The sequence below is a fragment of the Tyto alba genome, unplaced genomic scaffold (genome assembly GCF_018691265.1).
Source record: "Tyto alba isolate M040663 unplaced genomic scaffold, T.alba_DEE_v4.0 Super-Scaffold_33, whole genome shotgun sequence".
NCBI classification, from domain to species: domain Eukaryota; kingdom Metazoa; phylum Chordata; class Aves; order Strigiformes; family Tytonidae; genus Tyto; species Tyto alba.
The window spans coordinates 16,755,240-16,780,042 of record NW_024881308.1 but is presented as its reverse complement, the minus strand read 5'-3'; the positions used below and the strand labels follow the sequence as shown (position 1 = coordinate 16,780,042).

General features: G+C 51.1%; 1 protein-coding gene across 2 annotated transcripts; it reads left to right on the top strand.

Annotated features, from left to right (window-relative positions):
- Nucleotides 1-7,847: 7,847 nt before the first annotated feature.
- Nucleotides 7,848-23,183, top strand: RAD21L1 (RAD21 cohesin complex component like 1). Of its 2 annotated transcripts, none has more exons than XM_042800780.1 (13): nucleotides 7,848-8,415; nucleotides 9,986-10,115; nucleotides 11,456-11,555; nucleotides 13,038-13,144; nucleotides 13,539-13,724; nucleotides 14,345-14,446; nucleotides 15,431-15,544; nucleotides 16,581-16,810; nucleotides 18,113-18,215; nucleotides 19,004-19,143; nucleotides 19,884-19,970; nucleotides 20,686-20,763; nucleotides 22,139-23,183. In XM_042800780.1, the coding sequence occupies exons 1-13, from the start codon at nucleotides 8,272-8,274 to the stop codon at nucleotides 22,325-22,327; spliced, it is 1,710 nt and encodes a 569-aa protein (XP_042656714.1). In that variant the 5' UTR covers nucleotides 7,848-8,271; the 3' UTR covers nucleotides 22,328-23,183. The 2 variants fall into 2 exon arrangements, with proteins under 2 accessions (XP_042656714.1, XP_042656713.1); XM_042800779.1 differs by having other exon boundaries at nucleotides 19,881-19,970.
- Nucleotides 23,184-24,803: the final 1,620 nt, after the last annotated feature.

Here is a 24,803-nt window from a genome sequence, read left to right as displayed (position 1 = left end):
GCACAAAGGCTGGCGCGGGCAGAGCCGCCCGTGGGACGCGGGAACAGAGGAGCCACGTCCTTTTGAGGCATTGGGAATTGTCCTCCCTCCTCCGGACAGAGCACCATGAGTTTTGAGAAGGCCGGTCCCGGGTTGCTGGTGGGAGTGGGCTGCTCGGCACGGTGCAGGCACGTGTCCCGGCCTTCGTCACCAGTGGGGCTGGGGGATGCAAGGGCTAGGGGTGGGGGGGAGGCTGGACCCCGCTGTGTGGATGGTGGTCACGTTCGCTGTCTCCTTCTCTTCTGCCCAGAGCGGTGCAAGCGCCAACTCCAAGCCACAGAGTTTTACAAGAAACTATTGCTAAAAAAAAGGGTCACTGATGGCAGAAAATGAGAAGCTTCATCCCCAAGCGGAGCCCAGGACCTGGCTGTCGGGAAGGAGCCGGCTGCGGCACAGGAACCTCACGGGCGTCTCGAAGGTGCCGTCGCCCCGATGCTGGTGGGCAGGACCCCGTCGAGGAAGGTGCCGGGGAGGCGAGCGGGGTGTCCGAATGCCGCGTTGCCCCGGTGCTGGTGGTGGGGAGCAGCCCGGCTCGGGCCGTGCAGTCCCGTGGGGCATCCCAAAGCCGCATTGCCCCGGTGCTGCCGGCCGGGAGCCCCGTCTGAGAAGGGTCCGGGCAGGTGAGGAAGGTGGCCGAAGGCTGCCGGGCGGGCGCAGGCGAAGCCTTGCTGGATGGCATCGGTGTTGGGGTGTGGGCGAGGGGAGCCCCGCTTCTGCCGGCAGCGTGGGGTGCCCAGGGCGGCCCGGGGTCCCCGGGGCATGCGGGGCTAGGAGCCCGGCCCCTCGGGGGGCTGGGGGGGGGGGCTGAGCTGGCTCTCCAGCAGCGCCCGCGTCCCCTCGGCCGACACCCGCCGCAGCCGCAGCCGCACCGAACCGTAGGTACCACCGGTGTGGCGGGAGGCCCGGGCGCGGCGGCGGGCTGCGGCGGCGGCCAACAACAGGGCGGCGAGTAACAGCCCACCCAGGGCCAGCAACGCCAAACCGGCCACGGTGCAGCGGTCGAGGCGGGCTCGGAGCCGAGCCGCCCGCTCTTCCAACCGCTCCATCTGCCTGGCCGGTACCGCCGGGTCGGGACGTGCCGCCCGCGGCACGGCCCCCGCCAGGACGACCAGCGCCGCTCCGCTCAGGGCACAGCCCAGCGCCAGCGCCAGCCCCGGGCCCGCACCGGGCCCCGCCGGGCCGTCCCCGCCCGCCGCCGCCGCCGCCGCCGCCGCCGCCTCGCCCGGGCTCCGCAGCTCCGCCGCCCGCGGGGCCGCCATGGAGCCGCCGCCGGCCTGCGCGGCCAGAGGTGAGCGGCGGACCCGGGCCGGGATGCTTCCCCCCCCCCGGAACCGACCCCCCGGACCGGGATGTTCCCCGACCCCCCGGACCGGGATGCTTCCCCCTCCCCGGAACCGACCCCCCGGACCGGGATGCTCCCCGCCCCTGGAACCCAGCCCCCGGACCGGGATGCTCCCCCCCTTCCCCGGAACCGACCCCCTGGGCCGGGATGCTCCCCCCCCCTGGAACCCAGCCCCCGGATCGGGATGCTCCCCCCCTTCCCCGGAACCGACCCCCTGGGCCGGGATGCTCCCCCCCCCCCGGAACCCAGCCCCCGGATCGGGATGCTCCCCCCTCCCCGGAACCGACGCCCCGGGCCGGGATGCTTCCCCCTCCTCAGAACCCACTCCCCGGATCGGGATGCTCCCCCCCTTCCCCGGAACCGACCCCCTGGGCCGGGATGCTCCCCCCCCTGGAACCCAGCCCCCGGATCGGGATGCTCCCCCCCTTCCCCGGAACCGACCCCCTGGGCCGGGATGCTCCCCCCCCCCCCCCGGAACCCAGCCCCCGGATCGGGATGCTCCCCCCTCCCCGGAACCGACGCCCCGGGCCGGGATGCTCCCCCCTCCTCAGAACCCACTCCCCGGATCGGGATGCTTCTCCCTCCCCGGAACCGACCCCCTGGGCCGGGATGCTCCCCCTCCCTGGAACCGACCCCCCGGACCGAGATGCTCCCCCCTCCCCGGAACCCACCCCTTGGACCGGGCTTCCAACCCCACCGCCCCCCCAGGTCCCCGAACCGGGTTGCTCGCCCCCCCCCCCCCGGCTCCCCTTTCCCGGGATCCCGCTTCCCCGAACCGCGCTGCTCCCGGCGGTGGGTCCCCGAACCGGGCTGCTCCCCTTCCCTGAACCCGGCACCTACCTCCCCGAACCGGGTCGTCCCCCCACCTCGGCCCGGGTCTCCCCCTCCCCGAACCAGGCTGACACCCCACCACCACCACCACCACCCCCCTGGGGGGGGATCCCGTGTCCCTGTGACCCCACCGGGCTGCCCCTCCCGGACCCGCTTTCCCCCTCCGGTCCCCCGGAGCGCACCCAGCCGTTCCCCGCCCCGCACCGGGCTGGAGGTCCCAGTCCCCACGCCGGGCTCCTCTCCCGTTTCTCCCGTCCCTCCTCGGTCTGCCCGCACCGAGCCGTCCCTGTCCCCCCCCCCCCCCCCCCCCCCCGCCACCTCCCCAGTCCCCCGCGCCGGTGCCGGTGCCGCGGGCGGGGCGGGCCGTGGTTACCCCGAGCTGCCGGTCCCACGGGCGCACCCAGACGCCCCACGCACACGCGCACCCCCCACGCACACGTACAACGGGCTGCCCCCGGGGCGTGGGAGGGGGGGAAACGACACACACATGCACCACACGCCCGGTTGCACACCGGCACCGTCCGTGCACACCCCGCCTGCAAGAGGGGCCCCTCAGTGCACCCCCCGCCAGCGCCGGGACCCTCTGTGGGTACCCCGGGGGGGGAAAAGGGAGGGCTGCGTGGGGAGGAGCACGGGTGGAGAAAACAGAGCGGCACGGTGGGAGAGCGTGGGACATGCCCATGGGGGGGACGTGTCCCTGGGGGTGCTGGCTGGGCACCCCACAACCAGCCATCCTCACTGGGGACCCGGGGCTGAGCTGGGCTGGGGACACTGGCACTGCACCCTAAGTGCCCCCAGCCCTGAACGCAGCAGGGAGAACCCCTGCAAGGGTCAAGCCTGCACCCCCCACCCCCCCAAAAATCCCTGGGGAAACATCCATGGCTTGACCTGGGTTTGAGCCAGGCATGAGATGCTCCAGAAGAGCCCGCGGTGGCCGCGCTCGCAGCCCAGAGCCCCCAGCCAGGCTTGCCCCCCCACACCCGCAGAGCCCCCCCCCCCCCCCTCTCCCCGCGCTCCTTATTCCATTTTTCACCGGCCTTAGTGCCCGCGCCCCGCTCCCCGCTGACCTGAACCTGGATCCGGGCCTGCGCCCCGGCCGTGACCCACTGGCGGCCGCACGTTTTTAGCTCGTTTGTCAAGACAACGCGGGTTATTTCTGCCTTTGGAGCGGTGCCTGGAGATGGGGCTGTGGACGTAAATCCTGAGCGGTTAGCGGGTGGGCTGCTGAAAGCTGCTGGGAAGGTTTGTCCGTCACGTTGCCGTTCCCTTCAGCACATTCCGGGGCCTCCGGCATCTCCACGAGCTCACCCGCGATCGCGCTAGGTGCTGCGGGTGCCGGCTGAGCCGGCAGCATCGGGGCCGCGGGGATGTCCCCCCCCCAAATACCCTGCACCCCCCGCACAGCGAGTCCTTCTGCCGCCGCGCTGGGCTCCACGCGACCCACGGTGCCGGGACATTTTCCTGCGTGGGGGCAACAGTTGGGAGTCTCCAACCCTTCTGCTCCGTTTCGTGACAGAGGCACAGGGACTTTGTCTGAAGTCGCTGACAAATACAGCTAAAACTGATCAAAAAGGTTCGGAGAGTTTAGTGGGGGGTGCACGCACGGATAAAAAGGTGCGTGAGGTTTCCTGAGGGAGACAGGCTGAGGGCTGGACAGGCTCAGCACCCATCCAGGCGCTGGTGCTGGCAGGGTCCCTGTGGGGCCAGCTTGGCTTGTGCTGCTCAGTGATGGGGTGGCGTTATCTTTCCTTGGACATCTCCCTCATGAAACCCTAAAGTTTCCGTTAAAAATTAACCTCTGGATAAATTTTAGCCATTTTCTCACATCTTTAAGAAAATGTTTCCTCCAAGGTGCCCTGGGAAGGCTTTTTGTCTATTTTAATTATTTGCTTAGCTCAGCAAAATGGGCTTGCAGGTTCCCCACTGTGATGCGCTCGCCCCTCAGGTGCCAGGGGCTGTGGGGTGGGTCGGGGGCTCCCATCACCTTTTGTCATGTCAGGGACAAGGATACACAGGGTTTTGTTATTTCTTAAGTTTGCGGTGGGGGGTTGTGCATGCTGCGACCCACCCGCTCGCTGCTCCCGTCTCCTCTCATGGTGCTGTGTCGGAACGCAGAGGCTTCCCTCCACAGCGTCCCCGGGGATGCATCCAGAAGTGGGCCGAGAAAAAAGCAGAATTAAAAATAAATGTTAAGTGCATCCTGACACGTTAACCACATTTAGAGAGGCTTCGGTACCAACCCACTCCGCGGGAAGGCAGAAGATGCTTGGAGACAAGTAGGTCACGGGACACAAATTGTCCCGAATCAGCAGGAAAAGAAGGATCTGGGGCAGGCGGGCACGTCCCTGCGAGCAGCGGGGCAGGCAGGAGCGGGGCTGGGAGGAGAGGGCCCTGCTGCCTCCAGCATCGCCAAATTCCCTGGGAAAACCAGAAAAGTCGCCGGTCTGCTCCTGAGCGGAGCCGTGGCTGAGACCTCCATTTTCAAGCACCCAAGGCCTGCGGCTTGATGCACCCAGGGGTGCCCAGGGTGCTGAGGCAGGGGCCCCCGCGAGGCTGCGGATTTGGGGGGCAGAGGCAAATCCGCTCGTGCCGTGGCTCCCGCCTGTCTTCGTACACGCACAGGGATGAGCTGTGGGGTCAGGGATTCGTGCCCCCCGACTCCTGCACCCCAATCCCGCAGAGAGGGCTCCCACCGCCCTGCAGTGGATGAGGTGGAGGGACGCATCCCGCACCTTTCGGCGTGCTGCCCCTGGCTCCTGCTGCCTTTGCTGGATGGGTGCTGGGAGCCTCGGGCCTCTGTAGGGTTGCAGGGTGTGGGGTGGGCAGCCCAAAAGCTTTCCCCAACCCCATCCTGGGCCGGCTGAGCGTGGGGCTGGGGGCTGGCAAGGGTCTGCTCCATCCCTGGGTGCTGGCACCGAGGGAAGGGGAGGAGAGATGGAGACAGCCAAGATTTATGCTGCCAGCGCAGGAGCAAAGAGAAGAGGGAGACGGCCAAGGTCAGAGACGGCACTGCCAAAATTCACAATGAATCTGCAGGAGCGCTGGAGGGGAGAGACCAAGAGCTTGGAAAGAAGTGGAAGAAGGAGGGAGGGAGCAGAGCGAGAGAGCTGGGGACAGGGACATACCATAGCTTGGCCAAAATGATTAAATGGAGACGAGAGGGACAGCAAACAGGAGCCCCGAGCCAGCAGAGGAGACAGTGGGAGCAGGAATGGGAGGGCACTGGGAGGGCTATGGACATATCTCTGTCCCTCTGGGCCCCTCCAGTGCATGCCCACACGGCACAGCTCGGTTTTGGGGTGCGCATGGCTGCTGCGGCTGCCCGGTGCCCGCTGGCAGTGCTGATCCCCATCCATCCCTGCGCGGGGGTGAAGTTTCATTCCTGCCTCCTTAATATTCACAGCATCCCGTGGCAGAGCCAGCGCCTGCAGCCAGCGCGGCTCAAGGTGACTCGGAGGTCAGGGGAAAAAAAAAAATGGAGCCGGGTAATTCAGGAGCCAGGCGCTGGCTCCACGCCGGTGGGGAGATCCAGGAGCTCAGGAGGAGCAGAGGTGCCTGGCACATCGCGGCCTCCCTCCCGGCACTACTGGCCCCTGCGTGCCATCCCTCTCGCAGGGTGCCCGGGCAGGCTCTGTGCCTTTGCAGGGGTGGTGGACGCCTGCTTTGGGGCTCGCGGGAGGCTCCTCCAGGCCCCCCTTGGGAACGCATCACTCCAAGGGTTTTTTTATAGCAGAAACCCTGCTTCTCCCCCAAACGGCGATGTCTGAGCCCCAGCCTGAGGTACCAGCTCTGCCCAAAGGGACAGAGCCCTGCCTTCCACTAAGACCAGCTGCAGAGCCACACTGGGAAGGGGCTCAAAACTTTCCTGGTGATAATTGAGATCTAATTATCTTCAGCTAACACCAGGCCACGGGGGAGATGGGGAAAACCACAGGTGCCTTGTGATATGGCAACAGCTGATGCACTGGGCTGTGGCTCGGGAGCACCAGGAGAATCTCTGTGCTCTGCCAGAATATAAAGCAAAGCACAGAAAGCATGAAGCAGGGGGTTGACAAACTTAATTTTTTTTCCTGGCTGGTGACATGTGCAAACACACTGCCTCTTCCCTTAGGTGGTGGCTGCAAACCTATATCTTTATCCTTCTGCACAGAGATAGATCTGAAGGTTTTTTGTTTTTTTTTTTTTTTTCCTCTCCCCTCCCTTCTGCAAACATCCTTCATCAAGATAGTTTTACCCAACGTGCCTGGATCCACGCAGGACCTGCTCACCCTCAGAGAAAGGGCTGGGGGGTGCCTGTGAAAATGTCAAGGGCAAAAGAGGTTGGGAGGAGGTGGAGGAAGAGGAGGAGGGAGCTGGGGAGGTGCTCTCCATTCACAGGAACCTACAATGAGGCGAGCAGCGTTGTGCTCCTGGAGATGCCTGCGTGCTCGCTGTTACCCCCGGGAAGGAATATATATATATATATATATATATATGTATTATACGAGCAGGTCCCTGCCTGGGAGGCCCCCGCGCACCGCCTGCCCCGCAGCCGCCAGCCCCCGGGGCTCTGCAGATCCATGCAATGGCCGCGGAGCTGCTCCCGAGGGGCTGCGGCTTCTCCAGCGGAGCCCGAGGGGCCGCCGGCCGCTCCGAGGACCCGCAGCCCGGCCCGGGCCGCCGCTCGGGCGGGAGGAGCCGCCGCCGGGGCTGAGCAGCGCCCGCGGGCCCCCGGACACCCTCCCGTCCCTCCCGAGATCCGCCCGGCCCCACAGCGCCCGGCTGGGCCCCCCCATCCCCTGAGGTCCCACTAAATCCCCTCCGGACCCCTCAGCATCCGGCTGGGTCCCCTCATCTCCTCAGGATCCCGTTAAATCCCCTCTGGACCCCTCAGCTCCTGCTAAATCCCCTCCCGTTCCCTCAGCGCCCGGCTGGATCCCCTCAGCTCCTCAGGACCTCACTAAATCCCCTCCAGTCCCCTCAGCGCCCAGCTGGATCCCCTCAATCTCCTTGGGATCCTGCTAAATCCCCTCCAGTCCCCTCAGCGCCCAGCTGGATCCCCTCAATCTCCTTGGGATCCTGCTAAATCCCCTCCAGTCCCCTCAGCGCCCAGCTGGATCCCCTCAATCTCCTTGGGATCCTGCTAAATCCCATCCCGTTCCCTCAGCATCCGGCTGGATCCCCTCAGCTCCTCAGGACCTCACTAAATCCCCTCCCCTTCCCTCAGCACCCGGCTGGATCCCCTCAGCTCCTCAGGACCTCACTAAATCCCCTCCCCTTCCCTCAGCGCCCGGCTGGATCCCCTCAGCTCCTCAGGACCTCACTAAATCCCCTCCAGTCCCCTCAGCGCCCAGCTGGATCCCCTCAATCTCCTTGGGATCCTGCTAAATCCCCTCCAGTCCCCTCAGCGCCCAGCTGGATCCCCTCATCTCCTCAGGATCCTGCTAAATCCCATCCCGTTCCCTCAGCATCCGGCTGGATCCCCTCAGCTCCTCAGGATCCCACTAAATCCCCTCCAGTCCCCCCAGGGCCCGGTAGGATCCCCTCAATCTCCTTGGGATCCTGCTAAATCCCCTCCCATTCCCTCAGCGCCCGGCTGAATCCCCTCATCTCCTCAGGACCTCACTAAATCCCCTCCAGTCCCCTCAGTGCCCGGCTGGATCCCCTCATCTCCTCAGCTCCCACTAAATCCCCTCCAGTCCCCTCAGCGCCCAGCTGGATCCCCTCAATCTCCTTGGGATCCTGCTAAATCCCCTCCAGTCCCCTCAGCGCCCGGCTGGATCCCCTCAGCTCCTCAGGACCTCACTAAATCCCCTCCCCTTCCCTCAGCGCCCGGCTGGGTCCCCTCAGCTCCCGCTAAATCCCCTCCAGTCCCCTCAGCGCCCGGCTGGGTCACCCCGTTCCCTCAGGTCCTGCTAAATCCCCCCATCCCCTCCGTGCCTGGCTGGGTCCTTCCACCCCCTCAGGGATCCATTAGATCCCTCTTCCCCCTTCGTGCCCCAGGGCCCTTCTCCGGTCGGCAGGGGAGCAGGCCAGGGAGGTGGCGGAAGGGTTGGCCTGCCAGCCTTGTCCCAGGCGCCATGTTCTACATGCATTTCCTCATCAACAAGCGCGGGCCGTTGGCCAAAATATGGCTTGCTGCCCACTGGGAGAGGAAGCTCACCAAAGCTCATATATTTGAGTGCAATTTAGAGACTACCATTGAAAAGATCATCTCGCCAAAGGTATGCTCTTAAATCATGAGGTGTTTTCTGGTAAGTTCTGGGGTAGAGGTGTTCATCTGCGGTAGGGAACAAGACAGTTGCCATCTTGGAGACTCAGTTGGACAAAATTTTAGCTGTTTCAAAACCAGTGTGAGGTAAACTCCTAATCTGATTTTACTTCAGCTCTCACTCAGATAAAATCTCCATCCCATTATAGAAATATTTTACTTGCTATTTTATTACTGGAGATCTGTGGCATACATTTATGTACGCATACATTAGTGTACGCAAACGCTACCACAGGATATTCAAATGTATTTTTCTGACAGAGCTCCGGGGCACCGCTAGCCAAGGGATCACGGTACGTGGGTTTGAGTCACTCATGAGGCAACATGGTCCCCTCGGCACGGTGTGGTGTGGTAGCACTGGTCTTTCTTCAGAGACTTTGAGGAGCAGCTGCGGGTACTGTTCAACAGAATTTGGGAAATGCTGGTATTTGAGGAAATCGTCTCAAAGAGATTGAAAAGTCAGCTGCTTAACCAAAGTCAAAGGACTAAGAAAACTGCTGTGAAGTGGTACACAGACCATTTGAGGAGAATGCTTTTGCTGATCTTGCAATAAATAACTTCTGACATATCGTAACCATCCTTCCACTTGCAGTGGACTTCTTCCAGGTCCCGCATTATAAGCCGTTAAATTTATAATTAAGCACACGTAGTGCTTATGAGAGACTCTGTGCGAACAGACCAGGAGGCTGGAGTCCTCTGCGTATCACTGATGGGTATGACTCAAGCAAGCACAGATGCAGGCAGTCAAGTCCCCATGACTCAGTCCTTGGCCTTGCCATCGCAATTGCAACCAAGGGAACAGTGAAGAACGCTTTGCACTGCCACTGATCGATGGCTCAGGAGATCCAAGGCTTTCAGCTGGTGCAAGCAGATTTTTATTGTTCTTTTTTTTTCTTCATGAAAATGCCTGCCTTTGTATTTGGTAGCCTGAATTTCATTGTCCATCTTGCATGGGTTATGATTAACTGAGTGTGGTTAAAATGGCATTATTTGGAGGTGTTTTCCAAGAGGTACTGGTTAAGTACCCTCTACATTTCCTTGCATGCTGTCCTGCCTAGCATCAGCATGACCACTTTGAGTGTGCTTGCTGCAGGAAGGCTTTGCATAAATAAGGGCAGAGTTATGGCCTTTATTTGCATATATATAAGGGTATAGGTGTGGTGTCTGCTCACTTAAATAGCTGAAGTGTCAAATACGAGGATATACGCAGCTAGTTTCTGTTTCAGGATGTGTTACACTGCTCCTTGGCAGTTAGCTGAGATGTTTTAGATAAAGAACATCAGCTCAAGACTCGCGCTTTGGCATGGCAGCGTTGTTTAGGAACAGAAGCTCCTGGAAGTTCCTAGCTCTGAAAATTAATTTCTGATGTGATCCCCTATATCAGTACAAACCCTCTTGAGTTTCATAGAGCTCTGTACTGGTGTATGTAACTGGAATTCTGTTACTACTACTGTGCAGTATTTTCATTTTAATGTTTTTGCCAAAAATACTAACTCCTGAACTACTCTTTTAAATCATCAAAGTTTACTATAGCTCTGCGAACCTCTGGACACTTACTCCTAGGAGTGGTGAGGATTTACCACAGGAAAGCAAAGTACCTCTTGGCAGACTGTAGTGAAGCTTTGACCAAAATGAAGACAGCCTTTCGCCCAGGTATGTACAGAATTCTGCATTTTTTTCATCCGTGTCCTTTACAGCTCTCATTTTAAAAGTGAATTTTGAATATTTCTGTTAAATACACATTATTGATCCCAAAGGAAATTGAACTTTTTAGTGTCTACTGCTGATGCTTAGTCTGGCTTAATTTAACGCCATTTCAGGTCTGACTCCTTTAAAAGAAACAGTGTTTTAAGTGGTCTTAGGAGAAGAAGCTTGACTTCAGCCTCTGTTGCTAGATAATTAATTTTAATTTGTGATGACACCAACAATATGCCCAACAGTGTGTTAGTGCCAGATCTGACAGTGCGTTTGGAGCTCTAGCCATGTAGCCAGTGAGAAGGGAGCAGGGATGACTGGATCCTTTTCCAGCAGGCTGTGTGTTTGTCATACTTAGGCAACAAAGGGGGAGGCACTGTTGTCTAAAAAAAGACTACGAGCAGGACACCAGCATCTATTGCCAGCCCTAATGTGCTTTGGGACCTGGTCTGTTTGCAGAATAGTGAATACCTACTCTATGTTACTCTCAGGGATATGATCATGATTAGTTAGTTAATATTTGTAAGCGTTTGGAAATCTTGAGAAAAAACAAGGTAAATACACAGTACTGTCTACTTTGAATAGATACTATAGTAGCTTCTAGAGGGCTGCACAGCACAAGAATAAGACACAACAGTCACAACTGCAGCAACAGAGACTCCAACTGGGTATAACGGGGGAGGGAAAAATCTCAGTGGAAGTGGTAAAACACAAACAGGCTGTCCAGGGATGCTGTGGAAACTCTGTCAGCAGGAATAGTCAAAAGTGATCTGACTTATAAATTAACGCTGTTGAGCGAAGGTTGGATTAGATGACCTTCAGAAATCCCTTCTCACCCAATTACCAAGTATTTGCAGTATCACTTCATAATTATTTGATGCTTGAGAATAGTGTTATACAGACAGATTTGTTGCTTGAGAATAGTGTTACACAGAGAGAAAAAGAAAACGCAATAATTCGTTTGAAGTGGTGTGAAAGACTCAGCCAAGTGTCAGCTGTGAAAGTCTTTCAGGGACTTCGAGTAGCTGTTCAGAAACCCACTGTATTTACAGTATTTCAGGTCCTGTGGCAGCAGACTCTTCTGTATCTGCCTGCAAAAAGTATGGCTTCTAAAGTATATATAAACTAAGGATTTTAATTCTGCTTCAGAGTCCTGTTGACAAAGTGCCTAAGCTTCACCCTTCTGTTATTTAGAACAGCAGCAGACCTTCCCGACAGGTTTATGATCTTCTTATACAGACTTTGGAGAACATTACTTTTACTGATACTTATTTTGTTATGTTGTCTGTTTCTTTTAGGACTTGTTGACCTTCCAGAACAGAACTTTGAGGCTGCCTATCAGTCCATTACATTACCTGAAGAATTTAATGATTTTGAAACACCACTACCTGACTTAAAGTAAATGCTTCCCTAGTTTTTATTAATTATTTTAGTATTTTCAGAAGATATCCTTGCTGTTATCTGATCAAGACTTGGATGGAATTGTTTTGCTTTGATAACTGAATCCTCTTAAATTCTAAGTCAGCTTTACAAGGCTACAGTCACAGGAATAGTGCTTCTGTGAGTTTCTCAAAGCCTGTTTAATCAACAGACCTTTACAATAAAATAATGTATGGAACTTAGGCTTTGGGATTTTAAATTGCCCGAGTGAAGCCTGCAAACAACTTTCTGACCTCAAGAGAATATAGAAAAGTTAGTATAAATCCTGTTGTAAGAGCAAGGAAGCTCTGGCTAGTAATCTCGCCATGTTGCACTGTTCCATTGTGTAACTGCATTTAATTTCTGCTCCATCGCTCTTTGGGGCCTGGGTATTTTATCAGCTGTAGTCAGCTTGGCTCCCAATGAAAAGCCAGCATATTTCTCTGGCTTTTCTGACACAAATCAGCATTAATGTAGAAAAACTGATAAAAAGCAGGAGGACAAGACATGTTTCTGATAGCTCTGATGCCCCCAAAGGCCCAGGATTACAGATTTCCACTGAGGCTTCCTCTGTACCTCGTCGTAAATACAGTTTGATGGGGTCTGTAAGTGTTTAGTATTTTGTAAGTACGGCTGCAATATAATGCTATTTATTCAAGTACCTCAGTGTGCCAACTGTAAAGCATGCCTTTTCTGCCTACCCAAAGAGTCCGTCTGCTTTGATTTACAGATGATGATGTTACACTAATTAGATGCCTTCTACGTGATGAGCACTTGGTAGATAGCAGGGCTTGAATGCAAACAAACTCACACAAGCCCAGGTTTACTGGTAAAAGAGTGGAGGAATATGAAATGTGGAGAGGAGGACGGGGGCTCCCCTTGTCCTTATAAATATGTCTGCTGTGTCTTGAGGGGGTTGCTTTCTGAGTGTACCTCTGGATCATTTGTTCAGGGAGCTCCAGATGTGGGCAGTACTTAAAAATTGAGTTAGCTGATGCTTTCCCCACCCCTCTTCGTGGACTCCCCCCCAGCTGCTGCCTGTACAGCTATTGCAGATTCAGCCTCCACTGTACAACGTACATTGCAAGGTGCACAGAAACTTTGGCTAGCAAAGGCGGCAGCTGCCTACTCGCTTAGAGGTATCAATTTTAATAAACCTCTAGCACCTGTTTTCCATATGCTTATTTTTAGCTTTTAGAGGAAAATCAAAGCAGTGAATTTTATCAATAAAACCTTAAATGCCTTGAATGCAAATAGCTTTGGGAAACAGTTGTTCTCTCTCCATAGAGGTGAGGATCAGCCGGGGTACTTTCAATGCCATAGAAAACAGAAGCTATCTTTTGGGGGTTTATGATAAAACATCGGAGTCGAACACTGTTTAGAAACAAGCTTTCACATTCTAGCTAAATGGTCATTGGGTTTCAGTTCACCCTATATTTTGTATAATGTTTTTTTCATCAGTGCCATTGATGTTGCTGAACATTTTACCTTGAATCAGAGCAGAGCTGAAGACATCACACTTACAGAGGATTATGAAAGCAATATACTTCTCTGTGATAGAAACTTTGGTGAGAGAAGTTGAGAAATTAGAAATATTCCATAAGGAAAAGTGTGTTTTATGCAACATTTTGTACAGTATGAGTCCTTTCCACGTGTGAAAAACCTATTATTAAAAGTGCATTTGTTTCACGCTTGTGCTGATTGGCCTGCCATACTGTCTTATGCTTAAATTTTTATGTAAGTACTCTGCCTTAGTAATATTATATGATATTGGAGACTGAGAATCAAACCCACCATTTCTGTTTTTTTACTGAATTAGCTAAAACTGTTTATTGTTTATTCCATTTGAGGTATGGGATATCTTAGAATCTTTGAAAAATTATTTGAAAAATGAGGAAATGGATAAATACATCTTGCAAAAATTCATGCAGATGAAGCATCAGAAATTCTGTGTTTATGCAGATGAAGAACCAGAGGCACTGAGAAAACAGAGCTTCTTTGACAGCAGCATCTTAACGAGCAGCAACAGTCCTGTGGCTGATCACAACTCCGCGAGCGTGAACGGAGGCAAGTCTGCACTGCATGAAGATGCTTACTGCTTTGAGCACGACTGTTTTGGAGATGAGGAGGATGCTGCAGATATGATCGGTAGGGTTTGCCACAGATAAACAGAATGCATTTCTTTCCAAATATTTTTATTCTTACAGGAAAACAAACAAGCAGCATGAAAGTGATTGTTTTCAAACATAAATTCTGTATTTTTTGTTGTTTTCATGCTTCCATTTTTTTTCTACTTGTCAACAAATCTATGATCTCTTAGACATTGCCAAGTAAAATTGTTTTAAAGGATATATTCTGAGGTTTTTTAGAATTAAAGGCATTCAATTTATACTTGATGTTTAACAATTTATTTTATATTTTGAGAGGTGAAATAGTGCACCATTTTTAGCCTCGTTGTAATAACAAAGGCAGCAATGTAGCTTCTGCATCTTTATGGATTAGAGCATTTACGTAAACCTTTATAGACTTATACCTTTTAAACAATATCAATATCATACTTTTCAAAGAAAAGGTGGAAATCTCAAAGTTAAGATTAACGTTCTCCTTTTCATGCTGTTAAGACAGCCATACCATTGGCAGCCATCTGTGGAAGCTGAGCTTGTTTTGTTTCAGAGAATTAACCCTCAATAAGTAACATTAGGTTGTATCAGGCTATTTCGTGAGTACTAAGGCTTAGAGTGATTAAAAGTACGCATTTTGTATTTAAGAAATCCTGTTGAGGGATGAACAAAATGGCCTAGATAAAGACATGCTTGATATGGAGGAAGAACGTCCTTTGTCACAAGATCTGTCAGAGAACAGCACAGCCAGTGAGTTTGCAGTGTCTGCTCTGTCTTACACAAACCCTCTGTCCCTGTATTAATGCCTCAAGTTACTCACATTCAGCTTTGTAGAATGTCCCATGCCTTTTTCCTTTGTTCATTTATTTTACTTTTTTTTGTTGTTGTTGTTTCTAAATACGCTTCATCCACCATTTTATGTATAACTTCACGTGACTTAGGGATTCCAGATTTGTAACTTGACATGGCTTAGAAATACTTTTACATGACATCCTGTTGGCCAGGCTGTTGATCCACCCTGCTGATTAGGCAGCATGGTGTCATTGGCAGAGGGGAAGGGAAACAGAATCAGGGTATGTTTGAACTTTACCTATGAGTATTTCTGGCTTCGTATTTCAGCGACAAATGACACTTTAGTAGTTCATAAGGGTGTTGTTAGTCTTCTTTTTGATACTGATATTGATGATTTGATATTGATGAAAGTAATTTTTGAAAAGTATTTCTGGATTTTTTTTTTTTTTATATATATCTTAAATCCTGATACCCCCATCACACTGTTACTTTGAGAATTCTGGAACAGCTTTAAAGGGAAGTGGTGGCACTTGCCTCGCCTTGCACTTGGCCTGGTACTACCTGTTCCTTTTATGTTGACAGGAGTGACCACGCTGCCATGCAGTTGCCTGGAACTGGAAACAGATACGTATTGAAACTAAACACTTTTCCCCCTAAAGACTTTTCCTCGGGTGGGTTTTCCTCCAGGTCAGTTCTCCAGCCTGTTCCACCATCGGTCACACAGGTCCCGCTGTCAGCGAAGGGTGGCGTGCAGTGCAGAACATGAGCAGCAGCAGTGCCAGTTGCTACTGGTTAAAGGGATTGTGAGATTAAAGAGAAAATCATAGTTTTCCAATTCTGTATCTTTTTTTGTCTGATACCATTCTATGTTGTGAGATTGAGAAATTATTCCATCTTGTAAACTTTTCTTAAATGTGGGTTATTTGCTGGGTTTTCTTATAGTTGAGTCCAACTGCGCAGACACCACCACTGAGAAAGTAAGTCATCTAGTGAACAAAACAATACTTTTCTTGGAAGAAGAAGAAGGATTTGTGCTTGAGCCTGTTGATCAGACAGGTCAGAACTTGACCAATTTCTTGCTGAATGTTTGCGCTAACTAGGTTTGTTTTTCTTTTTGTTAGTGTAGATATTTGCAAAACAGATTATTCCCACTTTAGATTTCATCTGCTCCTGCTGTCAGAGTTCTATTTCATGGCAACTATTATACAAAACCAGTATCAGGTTATTCATCTGATCCGCCCAAATCTCTGCTCACAGTTTCTTCCACGTACCAAATCAAGTTTTGTTGCCCTGCAAGTTCTGCTGGCAGTGCAGGCCTGGCCTGGTCGTGAGTGTTACTGAAGTTTCAGCTGAAGAACTTTTATCCTTAGTGACACATCAGTGACTTTTATGTGTAAAAGAGCAATCTTAAAACTTTCAGGCCTTTGTAAAAGTTTGTTTTCTGAACTTTTAACTTTAATAAGATCCAAAAACAAAAATGTTTCATTTCTTCTCTGGGTAAGTCTAAATGTCACCTATCACATTGGTGGCTGTTAGCAAATAAACAAGTTCATGTTGACACTAGTATTTGGAATTCTGGAATTTTCCAGCCTGCCAAAATAATATTCATGAAGTTATGGCTATATAATGAATCCCTGTCTTTCTTTTGTGTTTACTACATACATCTTAATTAAATTGCTAAAGGATTAAACTGGCAAATACAGATATTAAGTATGAGGTAATGAAACCTATTGAGTACATCAGCAGTTCTTGGAACAACTAACTTCCTGATGGATTAAGATAGCTTATTCAGTCTTGTTGGTGTATCATGTGTTCTCATTAAGTCCTCATGTTCCTGCTTCTTTAGTACGATAGTCAGATGTCTTCTGGAATTAAACATACGTGAATTTCCTGTACAAGAATACAAAGAGTATACTTTATGCAAACTTTTGGAGAAATGGCCCGTGCACTTGTACTTTGATTTTCAAGTCTGTGCGGTGTTTCAGGAGGTCAGCAGCCTCTCTGTTTGATTCACAGTGCTTTTTTTTGTGCTTCAGTGTTCCGTGAATACACCTTAGTAGACTCTTTTTTTTTTAATACTTTCTTTATTTAGCTGTCACCCAGAGGAAAAAAAATAAAAGAAAGAGGAAGTTGCTTGTGGATGTAAACAAGGAACTCAGCTGCAACGCTATACACCACCAGCTTAACAACTGCATGGACATCCTGGCTACGTTAGACCTTGCACCCCCAACAAAAAAAACCATGATGTGGAAGAAATCAGGAGGTGTGGATAAACTCCTGTCCCACGCTACACAGCCTGTGGTTCATGCTCAGCTGCAAATGGTAAAGATCAATTCCCTGTAGGTTTTTATGCCACTCTATAGATCATGGGACTGTTGCACATTTAGGATCTAACTGTGAGAGGTTTTGCAGGCTTGGTTTTACGTGAATGCCTAGCAAACTGCAGGTGCAGCTTTTAATTGTTTTGCACTGCAGTTCAGTTGGATACCTGACGATTATTTGCAAAGACCATCCGTAGGACTCACGGCTGTGAACTCCAGCACTCCAGCAACAAGCAAAGAATGACAATGGAACTGGGGAGCGGGTGTTTCGTTTCACATCCTGGCACCTCCCCGATCATACACTAAGACCACAACTTTTTAGATTTCTGTCAATTTCTTTCCTACTTTCTACTTTGGTTTATTAGTTTCTGTTGTGTTTCTGCTCTGTAATCAATATGAGACCACATCTTTTTTCTACATTTACCTTAAAGGTACATCAGGCTTAAACATTGTTATTGTGATATGGTTAATGGCTTTGGAAAGACAGTATGCCAATTTGTTGTGTACTTTCCCTCTTGGAGATGAAGCTTCCAGCTGGAGAGCGGTCAGGGGCCACGAGGCTCCTGATCACCCTGACACCTTGGCTGGAAGGGTGGGCCAGGCCACCCTTGCCCGTGGCTGTGGACCTGGCTCCCTTTTTGCACGAGGCAGATGTATTTGTTTCACGGAAATAGGATCCATCAAAGCCGCTCGTGGCCCCACGGACAGGTCTGACAGATCATTCAGAGAAGCTGTAAGTTTAGAGCCGGTGATAAGACAGAGATCAACGTGTGTACAAGGCGATGCGGAAAGATACGGTGTAAAGTGTGTGCAGCAGCCTTGTGTTGGGGCACTGCTGGCTCTGTGCTGTGGCTTGGGGGCGCGGGAGGCAGGGTCTGCAGGCGGCCAGCTCTGCAGGTCCAGCGCAGCGGCACAGCTTCACCACTCAGAGTCGAGGTGCAGAATTACAGCTTGCTCTGTAGGAGGATGAAAAATACTCATGCACCGGCACAGGGGGAGAGAAATCCATGCAGGTAACCGCAGATGTTTCTTTCTTTCATCCTTCCTTACTGGCTGGCTTCAAGGAAAAATGGTCCAAGCTGTTCCTAAGGTGTTTCTTCATGGAGTTCACCGCCAGGGCTGAAGCTGCAGAAGGCCGTTACTTTAGAAAGGATAATTGCAGATTTTCAGAATGACCTAATTCAAATAATCTAAATTCTGGGTTGCAGTAATTAATATACAGCTCATATTCATACTTTTGTGTTGACGTGTGCAAATAACCTGATATGATATTCTAAAAACAAATAAAAATAATTGTTTTCAGTTGTTTGCAAAATGCTTCAAGAGTCACGAATTTAAGATGAGAAGAAATGGAATACAGAGGGAGTCTGAAATGGAAGAAATAAGAAAAGACCAAGATACCACAGGTAATATTTTAATTCTGTTGTTGCAAAATTAGCTGTTAGAAAATATTTTATATTTTACATAATGTTTGAGAGACATGTGCACGGTGTTTGTGTGCAGTATTCTACAAATTAAAGGCCTAAAAAGTTAAATGTTAAGGAAATTGGCTGCTGATTATTTAAAAAAAAATATATATTTTGTTTTTATAAATACTTTGATGTTCTTCTGCTAGATCAGAAATGAAATCCAAGTCTTTTTCTTCCTTGTGGCACCTTCCGTTTCTCCAACTGTCTACTAAACTGCAAATTTGTTTGCTTGTTTGTTTGCTTGTTTTTATTAAAAATTTAAAATGCTTCCCACTTATTCTGAGTTTAATCAAAGTGCTGTCCAAATTTCCAAATTCATGTAAATAACTTCTATTTGAATCTTGAAGATTGTGTTTTGGTTAATATCAGGCAAGAAGAAACGTTCCCTTTTAGATCTTCTGAGGAGGTGACATACCTGCTTTCTCTCCTTTGCTCTGTTAGAAATGCAATCTGTATGTCAGCCCCAGAAGTGAATCAACAAAACCACCTCCTGCAAGTCCACAAATGTTAAATTTCAGAAAAGGAAAAACTTTCTTGGGAGGTTCTTCTTCTTCCATGGTCCTATTGAGAATGATATTTATTCTCATATTTACTCATTTTGGCTCTTACTCTCACACATTGCTAACTAGGGTGCGATTTTTGTTTATTTCAGTTGTATTTTTTTTTTTTAAGGATGGCGATTCACAGTAATTTCCTCTTAAACCTTGTTTTTTTTATTAATACAGAGATGCTGATAGTAGAAGAGCCATGTTACCTGCAGGAGTCAGCTCATTCAGAGACTGAGAGAAAAATTAGAAATGATTCCTTTATGTTGACATCACAGAATAGCAGAGATGAAACTGATGATAACTGTGGTGAAACTATAGTGAGCAGTTCCCATAAATTTTAGAGACCTAAGCATACTTAATTTAATTTTATGCTAGGGTACCATTTAAAACGTGTTAAGAAATTACTAATAAATGTTTGAAAAGGATGCTAGAGACAGCCAATATACCACGAAGTAGCTTGTGTCATAAAAGTTTATTTATAAGCATTTTGGTGGACTCTCACGATGAATGAACGATTAATTAAAATGTCTGTTATGATCAGCATAGATTACAGTCTAATCACTAAGTATAAATGAAGCCTTAATATGAAACATAGCCTCTTTGTACTGGAGAGATAAATATAATAATCTTTATAAAGGATAAAACTTTTGTGTCTCATATTGAGGAAATACTTAAGCAATAATAAATTATCTACTTCTGCCATCTTTATTTAGGCTAATGTGAAAGGGCATTCTTTAGAGAATGTGAGGCTCATTGAAGTTGAAAAAGAATGACAAAATTGGGCCTAATGGCAGCAGAAAATGGAGGGTCTGTGCCTGAACTGAGCCCATAGGTGCAGATCCAGTTGTAGGATAAATAGAGGATAAATAGTAGAATAAATAGTAGGATAAATAGTTGTGGGTCCTTTCCCGTGTGAGAAAAGACGTGGTAGAAGTAGCAGTAATCAAATCACGTGGGAGAACGTTTATTGTAATACATTCTTTGAGCAGCATTATGCAAGTGAGAATTCCACTGCATGCACAGTGCCTGCTGATGGTCCTTCCTGTCCTAACAGCAGGTCGGGGCGGCTTTCTCCGCGAGCTCCTCGCTGGCGAACAGCTCCCTGGGCCAAGACGCGGGAACGCAGCCGGCCGAGTTAACAAACGTACGTGTGCCCGGAGCTGACAGCTCTGACGTCCTCCAGAAGGGAACGGTGTTCTTTCTCAGAAATATTACCCCCCCCAAAAAAAAAAAAAGTAATGGTATCATGAACATACAGTGAATTTTAGTGTATTAACATCATCTTTAGTACATAGTTTGCCAGTCAAAAGCTTTATAGCTTGATAAGCAGGGATAATTCCGGAATTCAGAGGTTACGGCCTGTGAGGGCAGCAGCTCCTCGCTTAGAGATTGAGCCTCCCGTGAGGAGGGAGCAGTTTCTGAACTCGCTGGCTCTGAGGATACCGAGATGCTGAAACAAGGGCAATCCTCTCCTGACGACTTCCGAGTTTCAGCCCGAAATCCAAAGTTGAATTTTGGAACATCCTTTTGGCCCCTGACCGGTACAAATACTGTGGGAATCCCAGTCAGGCAGGCCGGTACCTCGTGGTGAAGCGGCGTCCCCGGGGCTGGCTGGGACCATTCCCACAGCACGGGCTGTGTTGGTGCCCCGCTCTCGCGGTAGCAGGAGGAACACCGCCTGCGTCCCTCCGTCTCACCGCGCCTGGGGTGACGGCAGAGGTGTCTGAGGTCCCAGGTAGCCTGAGTGCAGCCATCACGATGCCCAGCTGGATTTTTGATGAGGCTGTCATCCTTTTTATCGCTAGGGTGCGTGACTTTTTACAGATGCTGTCTAACCTTCTCTTCTGTTTCCTCTCCAGGAGCTAACGAGGAACGGGAAAGACAGTGAAGAAATAAAGTGGAGTAAAAGAACTCTCCAGTTAGTAAAAACTTTACAGGTACCAGTGCTGGATTTTGTAATTAGGTGTCAAAACCAGGGGTTGATTTCTGTTGGACCGTGTCAGAATATCTCCTGCTTACACTGTTGATGATATTGCTGCCTCCCTACGCAGCGTGTAACTATCTTTTGTCGGGTATTTACCCGGAGAAAACCAGGATTCTGAGTGCCTGGCAGGGTGTTCTCTCCCACAGCTGCTGGGATCACTAGAATTTTCTGAAAGTTTGCAATCACGCTACGCCCTTGCTTCTCTTCCTTCTACGAGTCTGCTCTGGAGTATCGCTACAAAACCCGATTTCTAGCTGCTCCCAGGTTGCAGGTCTTGGCTGAGCACTGCAGGGTGCCGTCCTTCGGCTCTTCATCTGCTCGAGCTGTTTCTGAGGTGATGGCTAGGGAAATGAGTGAGGGTTACTTAATAAGAAAGCTGGTAACGGCTTCTTTAAGAACATTTAATGCTGAAATTTAGGAGAGAGCGTAGCCTTTCCATCAGGAAGGCTTATTCTGCTTTTCTTGCAGAAACGATTGTCAGACTGGTGAAGCTGTAAGGTATGATGTCACACGCTGTCGCAGGAGCCAGCAGAGGCTGCCCTGATGCTGAAGGGCTGGACTCTTGCCCGGATGGCTCCACGTTCTTCCTTCCTTTTTGCCCAGACGAGCGTTTTGGAGCTTCGGCGTTGGTCTGGGTGGGGACGGGTATTAAAAACCCAGCAAAAAGTTACTTTCCTTCGGGTCAGTCCTCTAATCCCACGTGGCTGAACGGAGGATGGAGGAAGGCGATGGAGAAATCCCAGCGTGGGCAAGAGGGTGTGGGGAGAGGGTTTGTCTGCAAAACCCACCAAGCGTTGGACGAGCCCAGCTCTCCCCTAGTGCCGGAGTTCAACTGCACAGCCTTCTTGGGGTTTTTAAATTATTTTGTGCGAACATCTCTCAAAGATTCAGTGCAACGCCCGTAAATAAATACGTATAAGCGTAGCCATTAAAAACCAAGAAACAATAACACACACTTAGCTGTGGCTGCAGTTGCCTGTGATGCAGCTGGTGCTCTGCAGCCAGAGAACAGCGTACGTGCTCGGTTTTATTGTTTTGAATCACGAAAACCATTACAGACGTGCTTCGTGGCACGCCTGAGCACAGTTTCATTGAATTCACTGGAACCGTGGGCATACGTAGGTTTTAGTAAACACATGTAGGTGCTAGCAACATGATGGCAATAAAACGTTAAGAGCCGCTTACGTAAATGCAAATGCCAAGACCCTGTTCAAGGCGTTCGAGCAGCAAATGCTCGCTCGGCGCGGCGCTCTTCGGTTCAGGCTCGGTGGGATCTGGTTTTGCTGGCGGTGAAGCTGACCCGACCGATTCTCGTTTCCCTCCCGCAGCACCTGCGGACGTCAGGCGTGCGCACCTTCAGCCTTCGGGAGCTCTGCCGGGGAAACAGCCGGAAAGAGGCTGCGGCCAAGTTTTACATCTTTCTTGTTCTGAAGAAGCAGTCGGTGGTGGAGCTCCGTCAGAGCGCTCCCTTCGCTGACATTACAGCCACCGTCGGCCCGGCGTTCAGCGCTCACTGAACTCGTGTCGCGTGCAGATAAACTCATAAAAATAAATCTTGTTCTAAAGTTTTCAGCAGATGTATTTCCTGGAAAAATGGCTGAATGCCTTGGCACGCCGTGGTAGCCGAGCAGAGCTCCCTTTCCTTCAGGCCACTGCCCAGAACTGCCAGGCATCGGGCTCGTGCAGGTGTGCTGCCTCTATCCTCGTTACCAAGGTGTTCGCTAGTATGTTTATTATTAATATATATGTTTGTATGATGAGCACTTACCTATTCTGTTAGTAAAATATTGCTAAAATTCTACATAAGGGATTTACATTGTGAGGGATTTTATGAAACTCCTTAAAAACTTTTCTTAGAGACCAGCTTTGAAGGTTAAATTATTTTTAACAGGGCTTGTGTGTTTATCATCCAACGCCATCAGTAAGAGAAGTCTGTTAAGCTCTCTTTTTCAAAAACTGTAGTCTATTTGAAATTATCCCTTTCAAAGAATGTTCAGTATTTGATGTTTTAAGGTCTAGCGAGCTACTGTCTCCAGTGTTGGTTTCATGTGTTCAGGCAGCAAGAAGTTGCGCTGTCCCTCCAAGAGTCACATAAGCTTCAGGAAGAAATCCTATTCCCTCAAAATCCTGCAATTCCAGATTTTGTGGAGCATGCTTACTCAAAGACTAACCCTTTCATTTATGTGTAGACCTGTTTAAAAGCAGATGTTAAACTGATTGTAAGTTCTTTGCGGTTTTATCTACTTTAGGATGCGTTTTAACACTTTCACTGTCATCTTGTAAAGTTAGTGGTTTTCAGGGATGATTGTGTGTGTCCAGCGCTCCGCGGGGCCCCGGGCTGCTAACATGAAATCAATAAAAATCAGAAGGGAATCCCTTCGCTCCTGGTGTTTGTTCTGAAGGATCAAAACCGGCGGCCGCCTAAGCTGTCCTTGGGGTTCGCCTTCCCCGTCGGTGGTTTGGGTGATTTTGCCGAAAAGGGGGAAGGGTGGGTGATGTTTTCATCCTGGATTTCCAGGTGTTCACGTGTTGCTGCCTGGCCCTGTCGTGCGGCGGTTTAGGTGTGTGCGTGGGGTTGAGGGAACGTGAGGAGTTGATTGTGGGGGGACTCTTCAGGGGAGTAAAAAGGCTTTAAAAGCCCCCGTGCCAGGCGGGGAGGGACGGGGGGGCTTTGGGCTGCCTGGTTGCAGGACCTGCTTTCAGCTGGTTTTCTTTTTTCCACGTAGGAACGTCTGATAAAATAAGCGACGAGAAGCCTTCGCCACTGTTCTCTGAGCGCTCACTTTTCTGGGTGTAAGGGAGGGAATAAGTGACCCTGTTGGGTAAAAACCTTGGCATTTTCTGCAACAGAAACCGTATTTACCTTTTCGGCTGCGGACAGGAGCGACGCTCTCCCAGCACAGCCCAGGCCAAGGCGGCAGCCGAGAGCGGCTCCTTCCCCTCTCCCCGTCGGGGCCGGGCTTGGTGCTTCTGCTCAGGAGCCGAGCGCTCACCCGGGGAGCGGAGGGCATTTGCTTCTCCAAATCTCCCACTCGAGGTCTTGGGAGCGAGCCCGGGGCAGGAGGAGGAGGGAGAACCTCTCCCAGTGAGCCCCTGCTCCCACAGCCCGGGAAGCCGAGCACCACAGCCTGGGCAGGGGAAGGAAAACCCATTTTTCTCCCCCAAAAGCCATCGGAAGTGACTCTGCATCCCGCAGCAGAGCTGCTTGCCGCTGCCACACGGCAAGAGCGGCTCCAGCCGCGGCAGATTTAATAACTCATTAATTTTCCTTTCAAGGAGAGAGGCTGTGCGCTGGCTTCACCGGGAAAGAGGGAAACAAAAGGAGGCAGGAGGCGGGCAGGGATTACCGAGCAGCAGGATTTATATACACTGAAACCAGTCTGTGTTGGAATAAAGGCGGCACAAATCTCTAAGGAAACGGTCGTGGGAGGAAGACCGGCGTGCGGTTAGCAGCCAGGTCTGTCGGAACCTGTCGCGACAGCAGCGGCGATGCAAAAGCCTCGGGGCCCCGGCCCGGCGTCCCCCCCCGCCCCGTGAATCCATACGTGCACGCAGGACCCGATGTGTGTGTGTGGCACGTGGGTGTGGGTGTGGGTGTGGGTGTGTGCGTCCATCCCGCCGTTCTGCCGGGCTCTGGGGGGGGGGGGGGGGGGGGGGGGGGGGGGGGGGGGGGGGGGGGGCTGCAGCTGGCCACGGGCTCCCTGGTCACCAGAGCCCCGCTGCTTGCCCCGTGGGCCACCCTAAGTCACTCGGTGGCTCCCAGTTAGCGCCCGGCAGCCTCGCCCTACGTGTTCGCTCCTTAATTTGGAGCCCTTGACCTGTGCGTGAGAGATCAGACTTGCCAGGCCAGTGGTGACCAGTATGATTTCCCACTGGGCGAGCGGGGGGGGGGGGGGAGCACCGAGAGGAGTGGCTCCAGACTTTGCTGCTTCTCGGTCCCAGCCCCCTTTTTTTTTTTTTTTTTTTTTTTTTTTTTTGGGGGGTGGGGGCTCG